This window comes from Haliotis rubra, unplaced genomic scaffold, assembly GCF_003918875.1.
Source record: "Haliotis rubra isolate DU_JTF1 unplaced genomic scaffold, ASM391887v1 Scf567, whole genome shotgun sequence".
NCBI classification, from domain to species: domain Eukaryota; kingdom Metazoa; phylum Mollusca; class Gastropoda; order Lepetellida; family Haliotidae; genus Haliotis; species Haliotis rubra.
In genome coordinates, this window is record NW_025767265.1 from 174,810 (window position 1) to 188,976 (window position 14,167).

Consider the following 14,167-nt stretch of genomic DNA (forward strand, 5'->3'; position numbering starts at 1 on the left):
GAAAATTCCAAGAGATTTCCAGGAAAAAGGTCCCTTCACGTCTTGTGTTCAAACTACAAAACTAAATTGTATTGGGGTCATTATCGCTTCAATTTTCTCAAAAACCCGGTGGGCATTATACTTCAAAGGTTAAGCCACTTCCTCTCAAATGATAATCCATTTTCTTCAAATTGGGGCAACTTCTATAACCCGCCTGCAAACATCTACATCTACATGTTTGCGAACACTAGAAATCTACTCAGTTGCATGCATTTTCTGCAAATGATACAAATTGACAAATAACACGACATGCAAATGTCCACCACTCGAACCCACGTCATCACATTCTGACATGCACTGGATAACGTTTCCGCAGTTATACAAGAGTTACCTCCCTTAGACTGCGGACCCCCATTGGGAGTATGAAGAAACGGAGGGGATGCATCATGGACGACAGAGTACAGAAACTGCCGCCGTGGATACCAGAGAGGGACACTTCTAGGTGTGTGCATCAAATATGTGTGTGTTGATAATGGTTCTAGGTTCAAGGAGGTCTTTCACTCGAAATCCAAGTCAAAATTTGGATTTCGAGAAAAACTGGTGTATCTGTTACTCAAGTCATGCCCGATAATGGTGCCATTGTTGTGTATGATGCTGAGGGGTGTAATTTTAAAAAGAAACAATATGTGTCAGAACTATTTTAAAGTTTACATACGCTGTAAAATATTCCGGCCCAATATTCCAATTCAATAGTTATAATTTCGATGCCGAAATTAGTATTGAGTTGCTAGTTCCACATCTCGATGTGACAAAACGGTTTGAACACACTGAATGTTGTTGTTCCCCATTATTGTGATTAGATCATCAGTGAGGTCGCTCCAATCCACTGGGGCTTGTCGTGCCGAAAATAGCATCAAGGTAAAGATTATCGCTTTCAGAGTCATGGCGATGTAAATATATAGTGCCAAGACCCAAGTAATGGCAAGATATAGATCTAGATCTACCTTGATGCTATTTATGGTATCATGGTTTACAGGAAGTATAGACAAGGCTGAATACAGGGCAGTTTCCTGCCGGTATTTGTCTCAGTCAGACCATATTTAGTAAATCCTCTCTATATTTATGAAGGTTCTGGGTTCATTTGATTAAACAGCGAGAATCCCACTAGAGGAAGAGTATAGACAGCACTAGATACTGACACTTGCATCCAGTAGCACTGCACCGTATCACCGGTATATGTCAATACGCTTTTCAACCGATATATATTGCAAAAATATTTTTTTCTCAGAGCCGGTATTGGGTAAATAACTTATGAAGTTTTTGTGATTATCTTTGTGGTTTAAATTATAATATACTATACTACTTAAATTATAATAGACTTTCAGTTTCATTCACAACAAATGTTTTTCTTCGTTATTCAATGACAAAATGTCATACTGTAATACTATAAATGGTATAAGAAAGAAAATTGAATCCCTATGCAACCTAATTTTGAGATTTGCTGTTATCAGAACCATAACATATATGTTTAGGGACTTATAATGTAGAAAATAGGATTGACATGCACAATTAATGTCACTCACTGTCAAACACTTAAGCCAGCAATGTATAGCAATAATTATCGCAATACAGGTACCTGAATCGCAGTATATTGCAATACAATTTCTTTGCCAATATACAGCCGTAGCATCCAGTAAATGACTCCTTCAGAAGGCATTTAGAAGGCGATGTCATGGAGATATTTCTGTGGATATGATGCAATATTTGCAATATAGAACAAGTTTTATGGATAACAACTTTATTTTAAATTGATGATTGTGTTGATTTTACCGTTGTACTTGATATAGTGTAGGAGCTGTATGTATATGCTTGAAACAACTGACAATTGCAGCATAGTTCCAAATGGTTGTAAGTTGAAGAAGCCAGTGAGTACACAAAGGATAGTTGGAAGCCAGAGATGTAGTTACAATGAGATGAAGTTTATCTGGGCTTTGGAGATTTGGACTTGTTTAGTATACCCATGCTTGACTGAGCAGCTTAGTTCCAAAATGTTGTGATCAGAAGGAAGTTCCCCATGAAGATCTGGGTTAGATTTGGTCATGCTTGCTCGCTGATGGTTGAACATGTCATCGTATCCCAACTGCGTATATCGATGCTCATGATTGTCTTGTTCAGACTCAAATATTTACAGACCACAGCCATATAGCTGGAATATTGCTGAGTGTGGCGTTGAAACAACGAACAACAAAAACAAGGAGGTTTTATATCCATAGAATTATCTCCCCTGTTGATCCTCCCGACATCACAATGCCATTAGCAGATGGAACATGATGTAGTTGCAGGGATGTTCAAATACATGTACCAAAATTTCCCACTAGCCGAAGGGCAAGTAAACTGTAAACTTCATCTTGTCCTGTCTGATTTCCCGCTCGCCCTGTTAATCAGAGAGTAGAAAGGTGTACGCACACAAGCTAAGTTCGAACCTAACCAAGAATATTGATACTTTCATTTCCATTTGTTTCAAATGTTTTAGACCAGATATTTCAATTGAACCAGAAATATAAGTATATGATGTGTTATCTTCAGACTTTCCCCCTTGCCCAACAATGTATTTTCAAGGGTTAGGAAAGTCATGCATACAAATTGTACGTGCCAGTACATCGACGGGGTAGCCAAGTGGTTAAAGCATTCGCTCTACACACCTAACATCCAGGTTTGATTGCCCGCACAGGTACAGTGTGTGAAATCCATTTCCGGTGTCCACCCGCTGTGATGTTGCTGGAATATTGCTAAAAGCGGCATTAAAACTCCACTCCTTCTCTCTCTTTCTCTCTAGTTATTTACCATGTTTAACCAGATTTGTTTTATTTATTGCAGGTACCCCTCATCATGGTGTAAAGTCTAAAAATGTCCATTCTGTGGGATTAAGTACCAGCAGTTATCCAACAACCAATCATGGTTGAGATCAGCTTGATAACGGCCAGCGCCTATTACGCCTTGACCGCGCTGTGGTGGCTCATCCAAGTGACAAAACATTACCACTTCATGAAACAGCGACACTGTGATTACTTCAGCTCGGTTACCTACCCTTGCTGTGCCTGGGACAAGAAACACCCAGTAGAGGGCGTTTTCAAAGTGATTTCTAGTCTTGCTATTGCAATCAGTTTATTTTCCTTCAGTGGTGCTACCAAAGTACAGTTTTTGACTAACAGAGAAATTGCAACAATGTTCATGTTCTTCATGATATCGGGTGTGATGGACATAATGGCGCGATGGAGTGGGAAGACATTCTACCAGCAACTGGATTATGTGGCTCTCATGTTATTTTTCGCCATCCAGTCAGTCGTTTTCGTGTCACGGTCACAGTTCTCGGAGGAGCCATTGACGATGTTGTACTCACTCATGTTGTACACCTCAGTCGCCACTCTTGCCGCAACTGCCATGGAGATGAGGTACAGGGATCAGGTGCTGTGTTCGGTCATGCGGAGTTATCTCCTCCTGACTCAAGGGACATGGGGTTTACAGGTGGCGTTTCTGGTGGAGGACAAATCTCTCATGGTCAACACTGACACGGATGATATCTTATTGACGGCCATGTATTTCACGTGGCATTGTGGAATCAATTTTTTCCTTGTGTTATCAATTTGGTTAATTATGTTCAAGATGTTGCAGAAACAGCTTTGTTGCTGCGTTGCCATGGACACAGCTGCCGGACAAGACACCATCTACCTGGAAAACAGGGTGCATTTTGATTATCATGTTTTAGATAGATTCGAATCTGATGTTGAGTAAAATATCACACAGAATGACGGGGTAAAGCAGATGATGGTTGATACGCCAGATATCACACCTTCAAGATGGTGCTAACTTGGAAATAGTGTAATAATCGTTGTACATCTGTACATTGACAGCACTGTGAAAATTTCACAGACATATCTTTTTCTAAGTTCCAATTTTTAGAATCGTCCATTAATATCAGTTCTACGACTGTATGTTTTGACACTGGACTTGGAGTAATGTAATCATTACAGATGTGTTGCCCGGAGAGGACATGATATAGTTCATTTATAATCAAGACTTTCTTTTTTGTCCCCTAGTTAATAAGCAATGCAGGCCAAACATGGATTTATGTGGACACTTGAGATACTTTTAAAACCTACTTATATATATATTTATATGAGTTTTTTCTTGCCAGTGCAGTTGTCATAATGACAGCTGTTCCACCATCACTCATTCTTCCAGATCGTTGTAAGTTATAAAGACATCAGTAGTGTAGGGAATCGGAAATCAAATCCACTATCGATTATCGGAGTACTTGTGGTGAACGATTATCGAATATAATCAAAATATATACATTTTTAATGTAATCACCAATTTTAAAGGTTTTTCCCCAGTTTTTTTCTAATTAATGTTTTTTTATAACTAATACTGTCATGCAATGAAATGCACGCATGCAAGAAAGACACTGGAATTGTAATTCAACAATAAAAGTGGTTAAACTTTTACAATGCGCATAGCTTTACGCTGTTGAGCGCATGTTTGTTCGTGAATATTCATCAAATTATATGGTTAGTATACTTTAATCAAGGGTGTTATACAAAATATTTTTTTACAATCGATAATCATTTTTAATCCTTCTTTCGATCGATTTTTTATTTTCTTCGATCATTGGAACACCACTAGAGATCAGTAAGGGAGATCAGAGATCTGAGACCTGTCAATATTTACGTAGTTCAGTAAGTTGTGTGTCTACCAAGTTCATGGAAATTGTTGATTTGCTCAGTTGTTAACTTCAGTAAGGGAAGGGCTCAAGCTTTGAAAATAGAGGAGGGGACTGCTGGGAAATCCCAGTATTGATATAAATAGAATGATGGTGAAAGGCCAATCAAAAGTCTTCATATAAAAAAACTTGATCCCAAAGCATTATCACTGAATATCTTAGTTAATGGTTTTACATATCTTTATCAAATGTATACAATGTAAAGACAATGAGGAACTTCCAGTATTGTCTGGGGACAATATGTGCTTTCAATTGTAGTGCCAGAAAGTAATTATTCTGAGAGTGCGTAGCTAAGCTGATTGGTGGTCAGAGGTGCTTCCACTTCACACTGGATCTCACATGCTTAGATATTGCAGTCACTGAAGGTCCGGGTTTGATTCCCCACATGGGTACAATGTGTGAAGCCCATTTCTGGTGTCCCCACCATGATATTGCTGGAATGATGCATAAAGCGGCATAAAACCCAACTCACTCGCTCACTGGACACAGTGCTGCCAAGTAGAGTGAGTTATGATGCTTCCAACAAAACACTATTATTACCAAGTGGATTTTTAAATTTTTAAAAATATGTTACACAGTGGAATAGAAAATAATAATGGCCTTACAAGGGGTACGTGTCATGAGCCTAATCCGCCATGGCCTCTGTGTAAGAATTGTCACGATGCTAATGTTCTGAGGTTAGTTTCTCTCTGTGAGGTCACATATCTGAACAATAACAGATACATGCATTTGTTTCTTTATATGGCAACTTCTCTCAGGTTTTGCCAAGCATTTATTGAAAGAGATATTGTCAGATGGACCCCACTTCATGAGTTTTTTTAGCAGTCAAGGCATGTTAGGTGTTCAAAAATGGAATTCTTGCAGCAGAAATTAACTTACTTTGAAGATATTCACACATGTTTTCCTCTTTCAATCTTTTTTTTAATTCTATTGTTGCAATAATACATGTCCTTGCTGCTGAGAGGTTGGGTATGTGATCTGGCAATCGTACCAAATGCCTCCATTGTCTATGAAGGTGCAACCATTGCGGTATTGGCTGCCACACAGTTTTATACCCTAGCTACACTCCTGTCTTGTCTGAAACTGTTTGTGTCAAGTATTTATCTGGTGATCCTGCTATGTTAGAGATTGCAACTTGTCCTGGCCACCTGAAAACATAAAAAGATTGTTCTTTATAATAATATTACATTACCATTGTGATCGGTATATATACCATTAACTTAAAATGAGGTAGATGGAATCTTGTGGTTTGAATAGGATAACATGAAATGTTAACAATCAGTCACCCTTCTTGCTTTCTCTGTATATTCCACTCCACTATTGGTATTTTTGTTACATCTCCAGGATACACAAAACCAATCCTCTTATGTCAGGTGCATATCATAAAATGTCATGTGGTTATCTAAGCTGTGTATCACAAAAACATGTTTTGTATGGAGAGGGGTGTTTTATGGTAAAAGTATTACAGATTTCAAATATGTCCTTCATTAGGATTTGTCAAGGTCATCATCTTATTTATTGAACTTTTTTATGGCTTTTACGATTATTGAATCTTTAGACAATGTTACAAAAATGGTGTCTCTTTTAATTGTATTTCATTCCATCCTGTGTTTCTAGTCTTTTATTGAGTGTGTTTCATGGTGGGGAAACAGTCACACAAACTGTTCTGCCTGTACCATTCCTGTTCATTAGCAGATACACAGTTATTGGTGATTGGTGATTGGTAGTGCAGTAGGCTAGTGGTTAAAGCATTCGCTGGTCACACCGTTTCGCCACATCGGAAAATGTCATCTAGACCAGTCTATACAGGATCCGGCTGTATAGTGTCGCAATATATGTGCTTTCTTAATGCTCAGAGCTGAACAATCTTCAAGTTTTTTAGCTCCACCCCCTTTCTTTTTTGACTTTTATATCAGAACATATCTTTCTAATTATAGTGCTGTCCATTTTAATTCATCAGTAGCTTTCAGATTGTGTCAAATAATATGAATGTTAAGTCCATATGTCCAAGCATTTACATATATCATCCCTGTGTCAAATGAAAATGAATTTACAAACTGTAGATTGTTTTATCAAATTATGTACTGTTGACAAATTTAGTGATGCCAAAATATACCATGTACTTCCATAGTATGTATTTACATTTAAAATTGTTGAATTGAGTTTGTAGAAATGCTAAATGATTGTTTCTCTTGGGTGTATTCCAATGAATAATTTGCAGCATTATCCTAGGTAAGCCCATCTTCCAAGATATTGATAATATTGATCCTGCCCAACATTGTATTTTCGGAGGATGGTATTTCACCAAAATGCTGGGCAGGATGACTTGCTGGATATGCTGAGTGTTATGAAGAATAATGTGATGTGGGGCAAGGTTTTTAGTTCTACCTGACAAAGTATTTATATTTTGAGCTTCACGTCTCAAAAGAACATGGAAACAGTTGTCTCAAAATCTTTTTCTCTGTTTTTATGTTATGTATGGTCTGCTGTGGTGAAATAATGATATGATATTCACCTGCGGGCTCCATTACTCCACTTGAAATGCTGTATACCCTGGACCATATACTGTCCTGGACTATAAACTGTCGTAACTCCTGAACGTATGCATGCCCTGCCATCAGTCGGGCCTGGGTACCATTATGGAGTGTTGGGCGTCATCTCCAATCAGCGCTGTATTGATCAGTATTGTTTTCTGGCATAATGATTGCCCCCTCAAGAGGATTACATGAACAATGTGGTTGCCTTTGATGTTTTGACCTTCTGAGAGGCCTGGCATTATGTCATCATAGCATGTTTTCTGGTCTTGCACAATGTGGGTTTAGACAGGGGTTGATGTACCTTGCAAAGATTCATTGTTATTTGTGAAAGTATTTGCTATCAGCAGCTGTTTCAAGAGCTTTCAGAACTGTTACATTTCACCTGATTAAACATGTCATTAAGACTCTTGTTCTCCAGGCTTAGTGGCAATACCGGAGACCCTTTTGATGTATGTGTGTACGTAAAACAAATTTGGCTGTAACTAATTGAAAAGAACATGCCTGTATGGGTTGTTTGTCACAGGAAAAAATATGCCACTTTGAAAATAGCAAATAATTGTTACTTTCTTCTGTATCTGTGTTACCATGGTTACAGAATGTGATACAGTCTGATGTTTATATGATCAGTGCTCTAGTCAGGGCTTACAAGGTATACTAGATATACTAGATATTATGCTGTTTTGTATATTTTCCATTGTGCAATTTTGTGTTGCCTCAATGATCATTAGATGATTCTGTATAAACTACTGACACAAAGTTAAGGAACGCCTGATTTCTCAATATGACTTTCGGTAATCTATTGTGGCTGTTAAGTAGCCATGACTCACTAATGTTTTATGAAGAAATCAGGGTTTTTTTAAGTTGTTTTGAGTAGTATACATGTGTTCATGTTTCCCAGAGTGATTGTAGAGATGCCAACCTCTGATTTTATCAGTCCCTACAAATCTTAGCCTCAAACTATGCCAATACAATTGCACTAGAAATTCTACAAAAAATTTGAAGAAAATTCATTAAAATTTGTATATATAAATAGACAAAAACATTCATTTTCGCCAAAAGAGACAAGAAGAAATGTAATGCTGATGATTTGGAAATCTGAAGTGTGAAATTAAAGCTCTTGATTAGTGTCATATTATCTTTCTCAGAATCCATCATGGTTTTAAATATTTAGTTGACAACTAATTTTATGGTCAAACTACTAATTTTGATCCTTGAAACTACTATTTGCAACACTTTGGGTGGCATCTCTGCGATTGTAGATGTACGATAGTAAGTCTGTGTGAAACTGTTGACGCTATGACTAAAGGTGCTACGATGGTGTTGTGAAACCCGGGCGAGGGGACCTGTCTCCATCAGGGTGTGGTATGCTGTGGGTGGAGTTGAACTGTATATGTGATACAACCACGATATTTCAGGTGCATTACAATAACTAGAGCTGATGTTATGTCTGCTATTCATACATGCTGGTCGCCAGGTTCTCATCCAGGAATGTTTAGTGGCCATCTTTGTTTCACCAGTCAGGGTCAGACTTTGAGGTTTTGTGGCTCAGTTTCTGTAACTCTTTGTAAAGCATTTCAGAACTGTTTTAAAACATATTGTCATGTTAGTGCCCTTTATGTCATCACAGGGTGCAGTAGGGTAGCCAAGTGGTTAAAGTGTTCGCTTGTCACACCAAATACCCGGGTTCGATTCCCCACATGGGCACAATGTGTGAAGCAATTTCTGATGTTCCCCGCTGTGATATTGCTCGAATATTGCTTAAAGCGGTGTTAAACTAAACTCACTCACTAACTTGGTCTTCGCAGAAATTTGAACTCAGCTTCCAAGAGACATAGATAGTTATGAATAGCCAAGGTTGTTGTATCTATTTCATTCTGTAAAACAACAGCTATAGCTGGGATCAGTGAAGTACTAACAGATCAGAGACAACACATGGTACACAGGACACGCAACATCAGGTGGGCATTCACTCACATTGCCCAAGTTCATGAAAAATCAGGTGTTGAAATTGAAACTCCACATTTTAAGAAAGCACCCACCCACCCCGTTGTCTCTAAGCACTGTTCCCCTTTCATTCATGCATTAGGAAACAGACTGAGGATAAACTGAATGGGTTTGTGACAACAAACATACATTTTGGTTATGTTAATGGTAGTATATTGTACTTTTGCCAAACTAAAGAATGCCTTGTATATTTGTTATGACCATTATTTTTTACGAATAACTTCGGTCAATATAAAATATAGTGAATCAGTATTAAGATTTGGGCAGAGACTGGTATATGGGCTCTGATTGGGGCAGAGACAGGTATATGGGCTCTGATTGGTGTAGAGACCGGTATATGGGCTCTGATTGGTGTAGAGACCGGGATATGGGCTCTGATTGGTACTGGTATATGGCTCTGATTGGGGTAGAGACCGGTATATGGGCTCTGATTGGTGTAGAGACTGGTATATGGGCTCTGATTGGTGTAGAGACTGGTATATGGGCTCTGATTGGTGTAGAGACTGGTATATGGGCTCTGATTGGGGTAGAGACAGGTATATGGGCTCTGATTGGTGTAGAGACTGGTATATGGGCTCTGATTGGTGTAGAGACTGGTATATGGGCTCTGATTGGTGTAGAGACTGGTATATGGGCTCTGATTGGTGTAGAGACTGGTATATGGGCTCTGATTGGTGTAGAGACCGGGATATGGGCTCTGATTGGGGTAGAGACTGGTATATGGGCTCTGATTGGGGTAGAGACTGGTATATGGGCTCTGATTGGTGTAGAGACTGGTATATGGGCTCTGATTGGTGTAGAGACTGGTATATGGGCTCTGATTGGTGTAGAGACTGGTATATGGGCTCTGATTGGTGGCTCTAGAGACTGGTATATGGGCTCTGATTGGGGTAGAGACTGGTATATGGGCTCTGATTGAGTATATGGGCTCTGATTGGTGTAGAGACTGGTATATATGGGCTCTGATTGGTGTAGAGGCTATGGGCTCTGATTGGGGTAGAGACTGGTATATGGGCTCTGATTGGTGTAGATGGGTATATGATTGGTGTAGAGACTGGTATATGGGCTCTGGATTGGGTGATTGGTGTAGAGACTGGTATATGGGCTCTGATTGGTGTAGAGACTGGTATATGGGCTCTGATTGGTGTAGAGACTGGTATATGGGCTCTGATTGGGGTAGAGACTATGGGTATATATGGGCTCTGATTGGTGTAGAGACTGGTATATGGGGCTCTGATTGGTGTAGTAGAGACTGGTATATGGGCTCTGATTGGTGTAGAGACTGGTATATGGGCTCTGTATATGGGCTCTTGGGTGTAGAGACTGGTATATGGGCTCTGATTGGTGTAGAGACTGGTATATGGGCTCTGATTGGGGTAGAGACTGGTATATGGGCTCTATATATGGGCTCTGATTGGGGTAGAGACTGGTATATGGGCTCTGATTGGGGTAGAGACAGTATATGGGCTCTCTGATTGGGGTAGAGACTGGTATATGGGCTCTGATTGGTGTAGAGACTGGTATATGGGCTCTGATTGGTGGGGGCTATAATTGAGGGGCAGAGACTGGTATATGGGCTCTATTGGGGCAGAGACTGGTATATGGGCTGATTGGTATACTGGTATATGGGCTCTGATTGGTGTAGGCAGAGACTGGTATATGGGCTCTGATTGGTGTAGAGACTGGTATATGGGCTCTGATTGGGGTAGAGACTGGTATATGGGCTCTGATTGGGGTGCAGAGACTGGTATATGGGCTCTGATTAGAGACTGGTATATGGGCTCTGATTGGGGTAGAGACTGGTATATGGGCTCTGATTGGTGTAGAGACAGGTATATGGGCTCTGATTGGGGTAGAGACTGGTATATGGGCTCTATGTAGAGACTCTATGGATCTGGGGTAGAGATTGGTGTAGAGACTGGTATATGGGCTCTGATTGGGGTAGAGACTGGTATATGGGCTCTGATTATATGGGGCTCTGAGAGACTGGTATATGGGCTCTGATTGGGGTGAGAGACTGGTATATGGGCTCTGATTGGGGTAGAGATTGTAGAGACTGGTATATGGGCTCTGATTGGGTAGAGTAGAGACTGGTATATGGGCTCTGATTGGTGTAGAGACTAGAGACTGGTATATGGGCTCTGATTGGGGCAGAGACTGGTATATATGGGCTCTGATTGGGCAGAGTAGAGACTGATTGGTGTGGTATATGGGCTCTGATTGGTGTAGAGACTGGGTATATGGGCTCTGATTGATTGGTGTAGAGACTGGTATATGGGCTCTGATTGGGCTCTGTAGAGACTGGTATATGGGCTCTGATTGGTGTAGAGGCTCTGATTGGTGTAGAGACTGGTATATATATGGGCTCTGATTGGATTACTGGGGCTCTGATTGGTGTAGAGACTGATTGGTATATGGGCTCTGATTGGTGCCGGTATAGAGACTGGTATATGGGCTCTGATTGGGTATATGGGCTCTGATTGGGGTAGAGACTGGTATATGGGCTCTGATTGGTGTAGAGACTGGTATATGGGCTCTGATTGGTGTAGAGACTGGTATATGGGCTCTGATTGGGGTAGAGAGTATATGGGCTCTGATTGGGTATATGGGCTCTGATTGGTGTAGAGACTGGTATATGGGCTCTGATTGGTGTAGAGACTGGTATATGGGCTCTGATTGGTGTAGAGACTGGTATATGGGCTCTGATTGGTGTAGAGACTGGTATATGGGCTCTGATTGGTGTAGAGACTGGTATATAGGCTCTGATTAGAGACTGGTATATAGAGACTGGTATATGGTGATATGGGCTCTGATTGGTGGGTGATTGGTGTAGAGACTGGTATATGGGCTCTGATTGGGGCAGAGACTGGTATATGGGCTCTGATTCATTCAAGACCATAGTTTCTATTTCATTAATGGTCAGTTTGCCACAATGCAGAACAGTTTTTCTTGAATGTTGCAGATTACATATGAGATAATTGAAAACATATATCAAAGTGATTGAAATAACAATAATTGTTTTGAAGTGACTAGGGCTAGTTGATCAGTGGGACAGGACTGGTGGGACCTCTTGAACATACTGTTCATCTGCTGTTCAAACCTAAAGTTATATTTTTATCATGCGAAGGATTCCAAACAAGTGCCCATGAAAGACAAATTTATAAATATAAAGTTCAAATTAGAATTTGTGGAAGTTAATTTTTCTAGATTCAAATGTTATTTAACATTGCATTCAATGCAATAATGTAAATACTGGGAAATCAGTAACTACCATTTGGGATATTTTTGTGATGTTTGCCTGAGAGCAGGTGCAGATTATGTCAGGTTCATCCGTCTGCCTTGGTGTTGCCTTGTCTTCACATACTGTCGTATTATAAAGCGGAGACTGAATCTCGTCTCTATCATATCTGACATTATGAGTACTGTTTTATTTACATCATGTATATGCCTGTGTCATAATGCAAATAAAGATTTTATCTGGAAAATTTGTCTGTCTACATGAAAAATAATCGTGGCTGTGAATTTGTAATTACGGTGTCTTTCTTTGAAGATGAAAGCTTTTCAACAGATCAAGATGTCAGGCAGAATGTATGGAGTTGTTTTTCACATGCCTTCAGAATGGATTACTTTATTTATTTTATTGAGAGAGGGATTTTCAAAGAATTGTATTAAATTTCTCTAATCCAGCTTGTTCATTTGCAAACCAGATTTCATTTGATCCTTCGTGGAGGTCATTGCATTTGCTGATATTGATGTATGAATTAATTACAGTGTCAATATTCATGTCCATTTATGATTATTGACACTACATTAATGATTTACTGCCACAGAAATATTTACATTTGTCGACAATGATGCTTGATATACAAAGAGAAGGCAGAAAATTCACATTGGTGGATCATCCTGGTTCACGTTTAGCGTAAAGTTGATTAATTGCAGTGAAAACAACACTTTTATTAGCCGCACACACATGGACAAATAAAGTCATTTTGTTGTTGGTTCAATCAATCCATCAATAATTAGACTGTCCAATTAAAAGCCCCTTACTTAAAACAGAATTAATCTGTGTTTTCATCTAGAAAGTGATTGATTTTATTCGTAAGAAAAGCAAAGTTATTGGAATATGTTTAATAAGCCATCATTCAGGAGATAATATGTCTATTAAACTAGAGCAGGCAACACATCTGTTTCCTGAAATATTTCCGTTGTCATGGTAGCTCTTTCCTCCTTTAAACTTCGTTGCTTTTAGCTGTTTGAAACCTTAACTGAGTGTAAGCATGGGGTGTGTCAGCATGTAGTTGGGTAGCCCTGCGGACAGGGCACTTCCTCATCATAGATGGTCTAAGGTTTGAGCCTAAGTAGGCAAATAAAGTAGGGTGGGTGAATGCTTGTCAATGTCACACATCACAGTGTCCCTGTCATGGGAGGCCTGTCAGTGTCCCCATTACAGTGTCCCTGTCATGGGAGGCCTGTCACAGTGTCCCTGTCACGGGAGTCCTGTCAGTGTCCCCATCACAGTGTCCCTGTCATGGGAGTCCTGTCAGTGTCCCCATTACAGTGTCCCTGTCATGGGAGTCCTGTCAGTGTCACACATCACAGTGTCCCTGTCATGGGAGTCCTGTCAGTGTCCCCATCACAGTGTCCCTGTCATGGGAGTCCTGTCAGTGTCACACATCACAGTGTCCCTGTCATGGGAGGCCTGTCAGTGTCCTCATCACAGTGTCCCTGTCATGGGAGGCCTGTCACAGTGTCCCTGTCACGGGAGTCCTCACAGTGTCCCTGTCACGGGAGTCCTGTCAGCGCCCCCATCACAGTGTCCCTGTCATGGGAGTCCTGACAGTGTCCCCGTCACAGTGTCCCTGTCATG

General features: G+C 40.1%; 1 protein-coding gene across 1 annotated transcript; it reads left to right on the top strand.

The window, feature by feature from the left end:
* The first annotated feature begins 402 nt into the window (after positions 1–402).
* LOC124254180 (transmembrane protein 45B-like) lies at positions 403–4,338 on the top strand. Its single transcript, XM_046688062.1, has 2 exons — positions 403–481; positions 2,857–4,338. Exon 2 carries the CDS (start codon positions 2,935–2,937, stop codon positions 3,769–3,771), a length of 837 nt encoding a protein of 278 aa, XP_046544018.1. The 5' UTR covers positions 403–481; positions 2,857–2,934; the 3' UTR covers positions 3,772–4,338.
* The last annotated feature ends 9,829 nt before the right edge of the window (positions 4,339–14,167 follow it).

Coding starts and splice junctions, on each gene's coding strand:
- LOC124254180 (XM_046688062.1), top strand. CDS start 2,935: ATGGTTGAGATCAGCTTGATAACGGCCAGCGCCTATTACGCCTTGACC.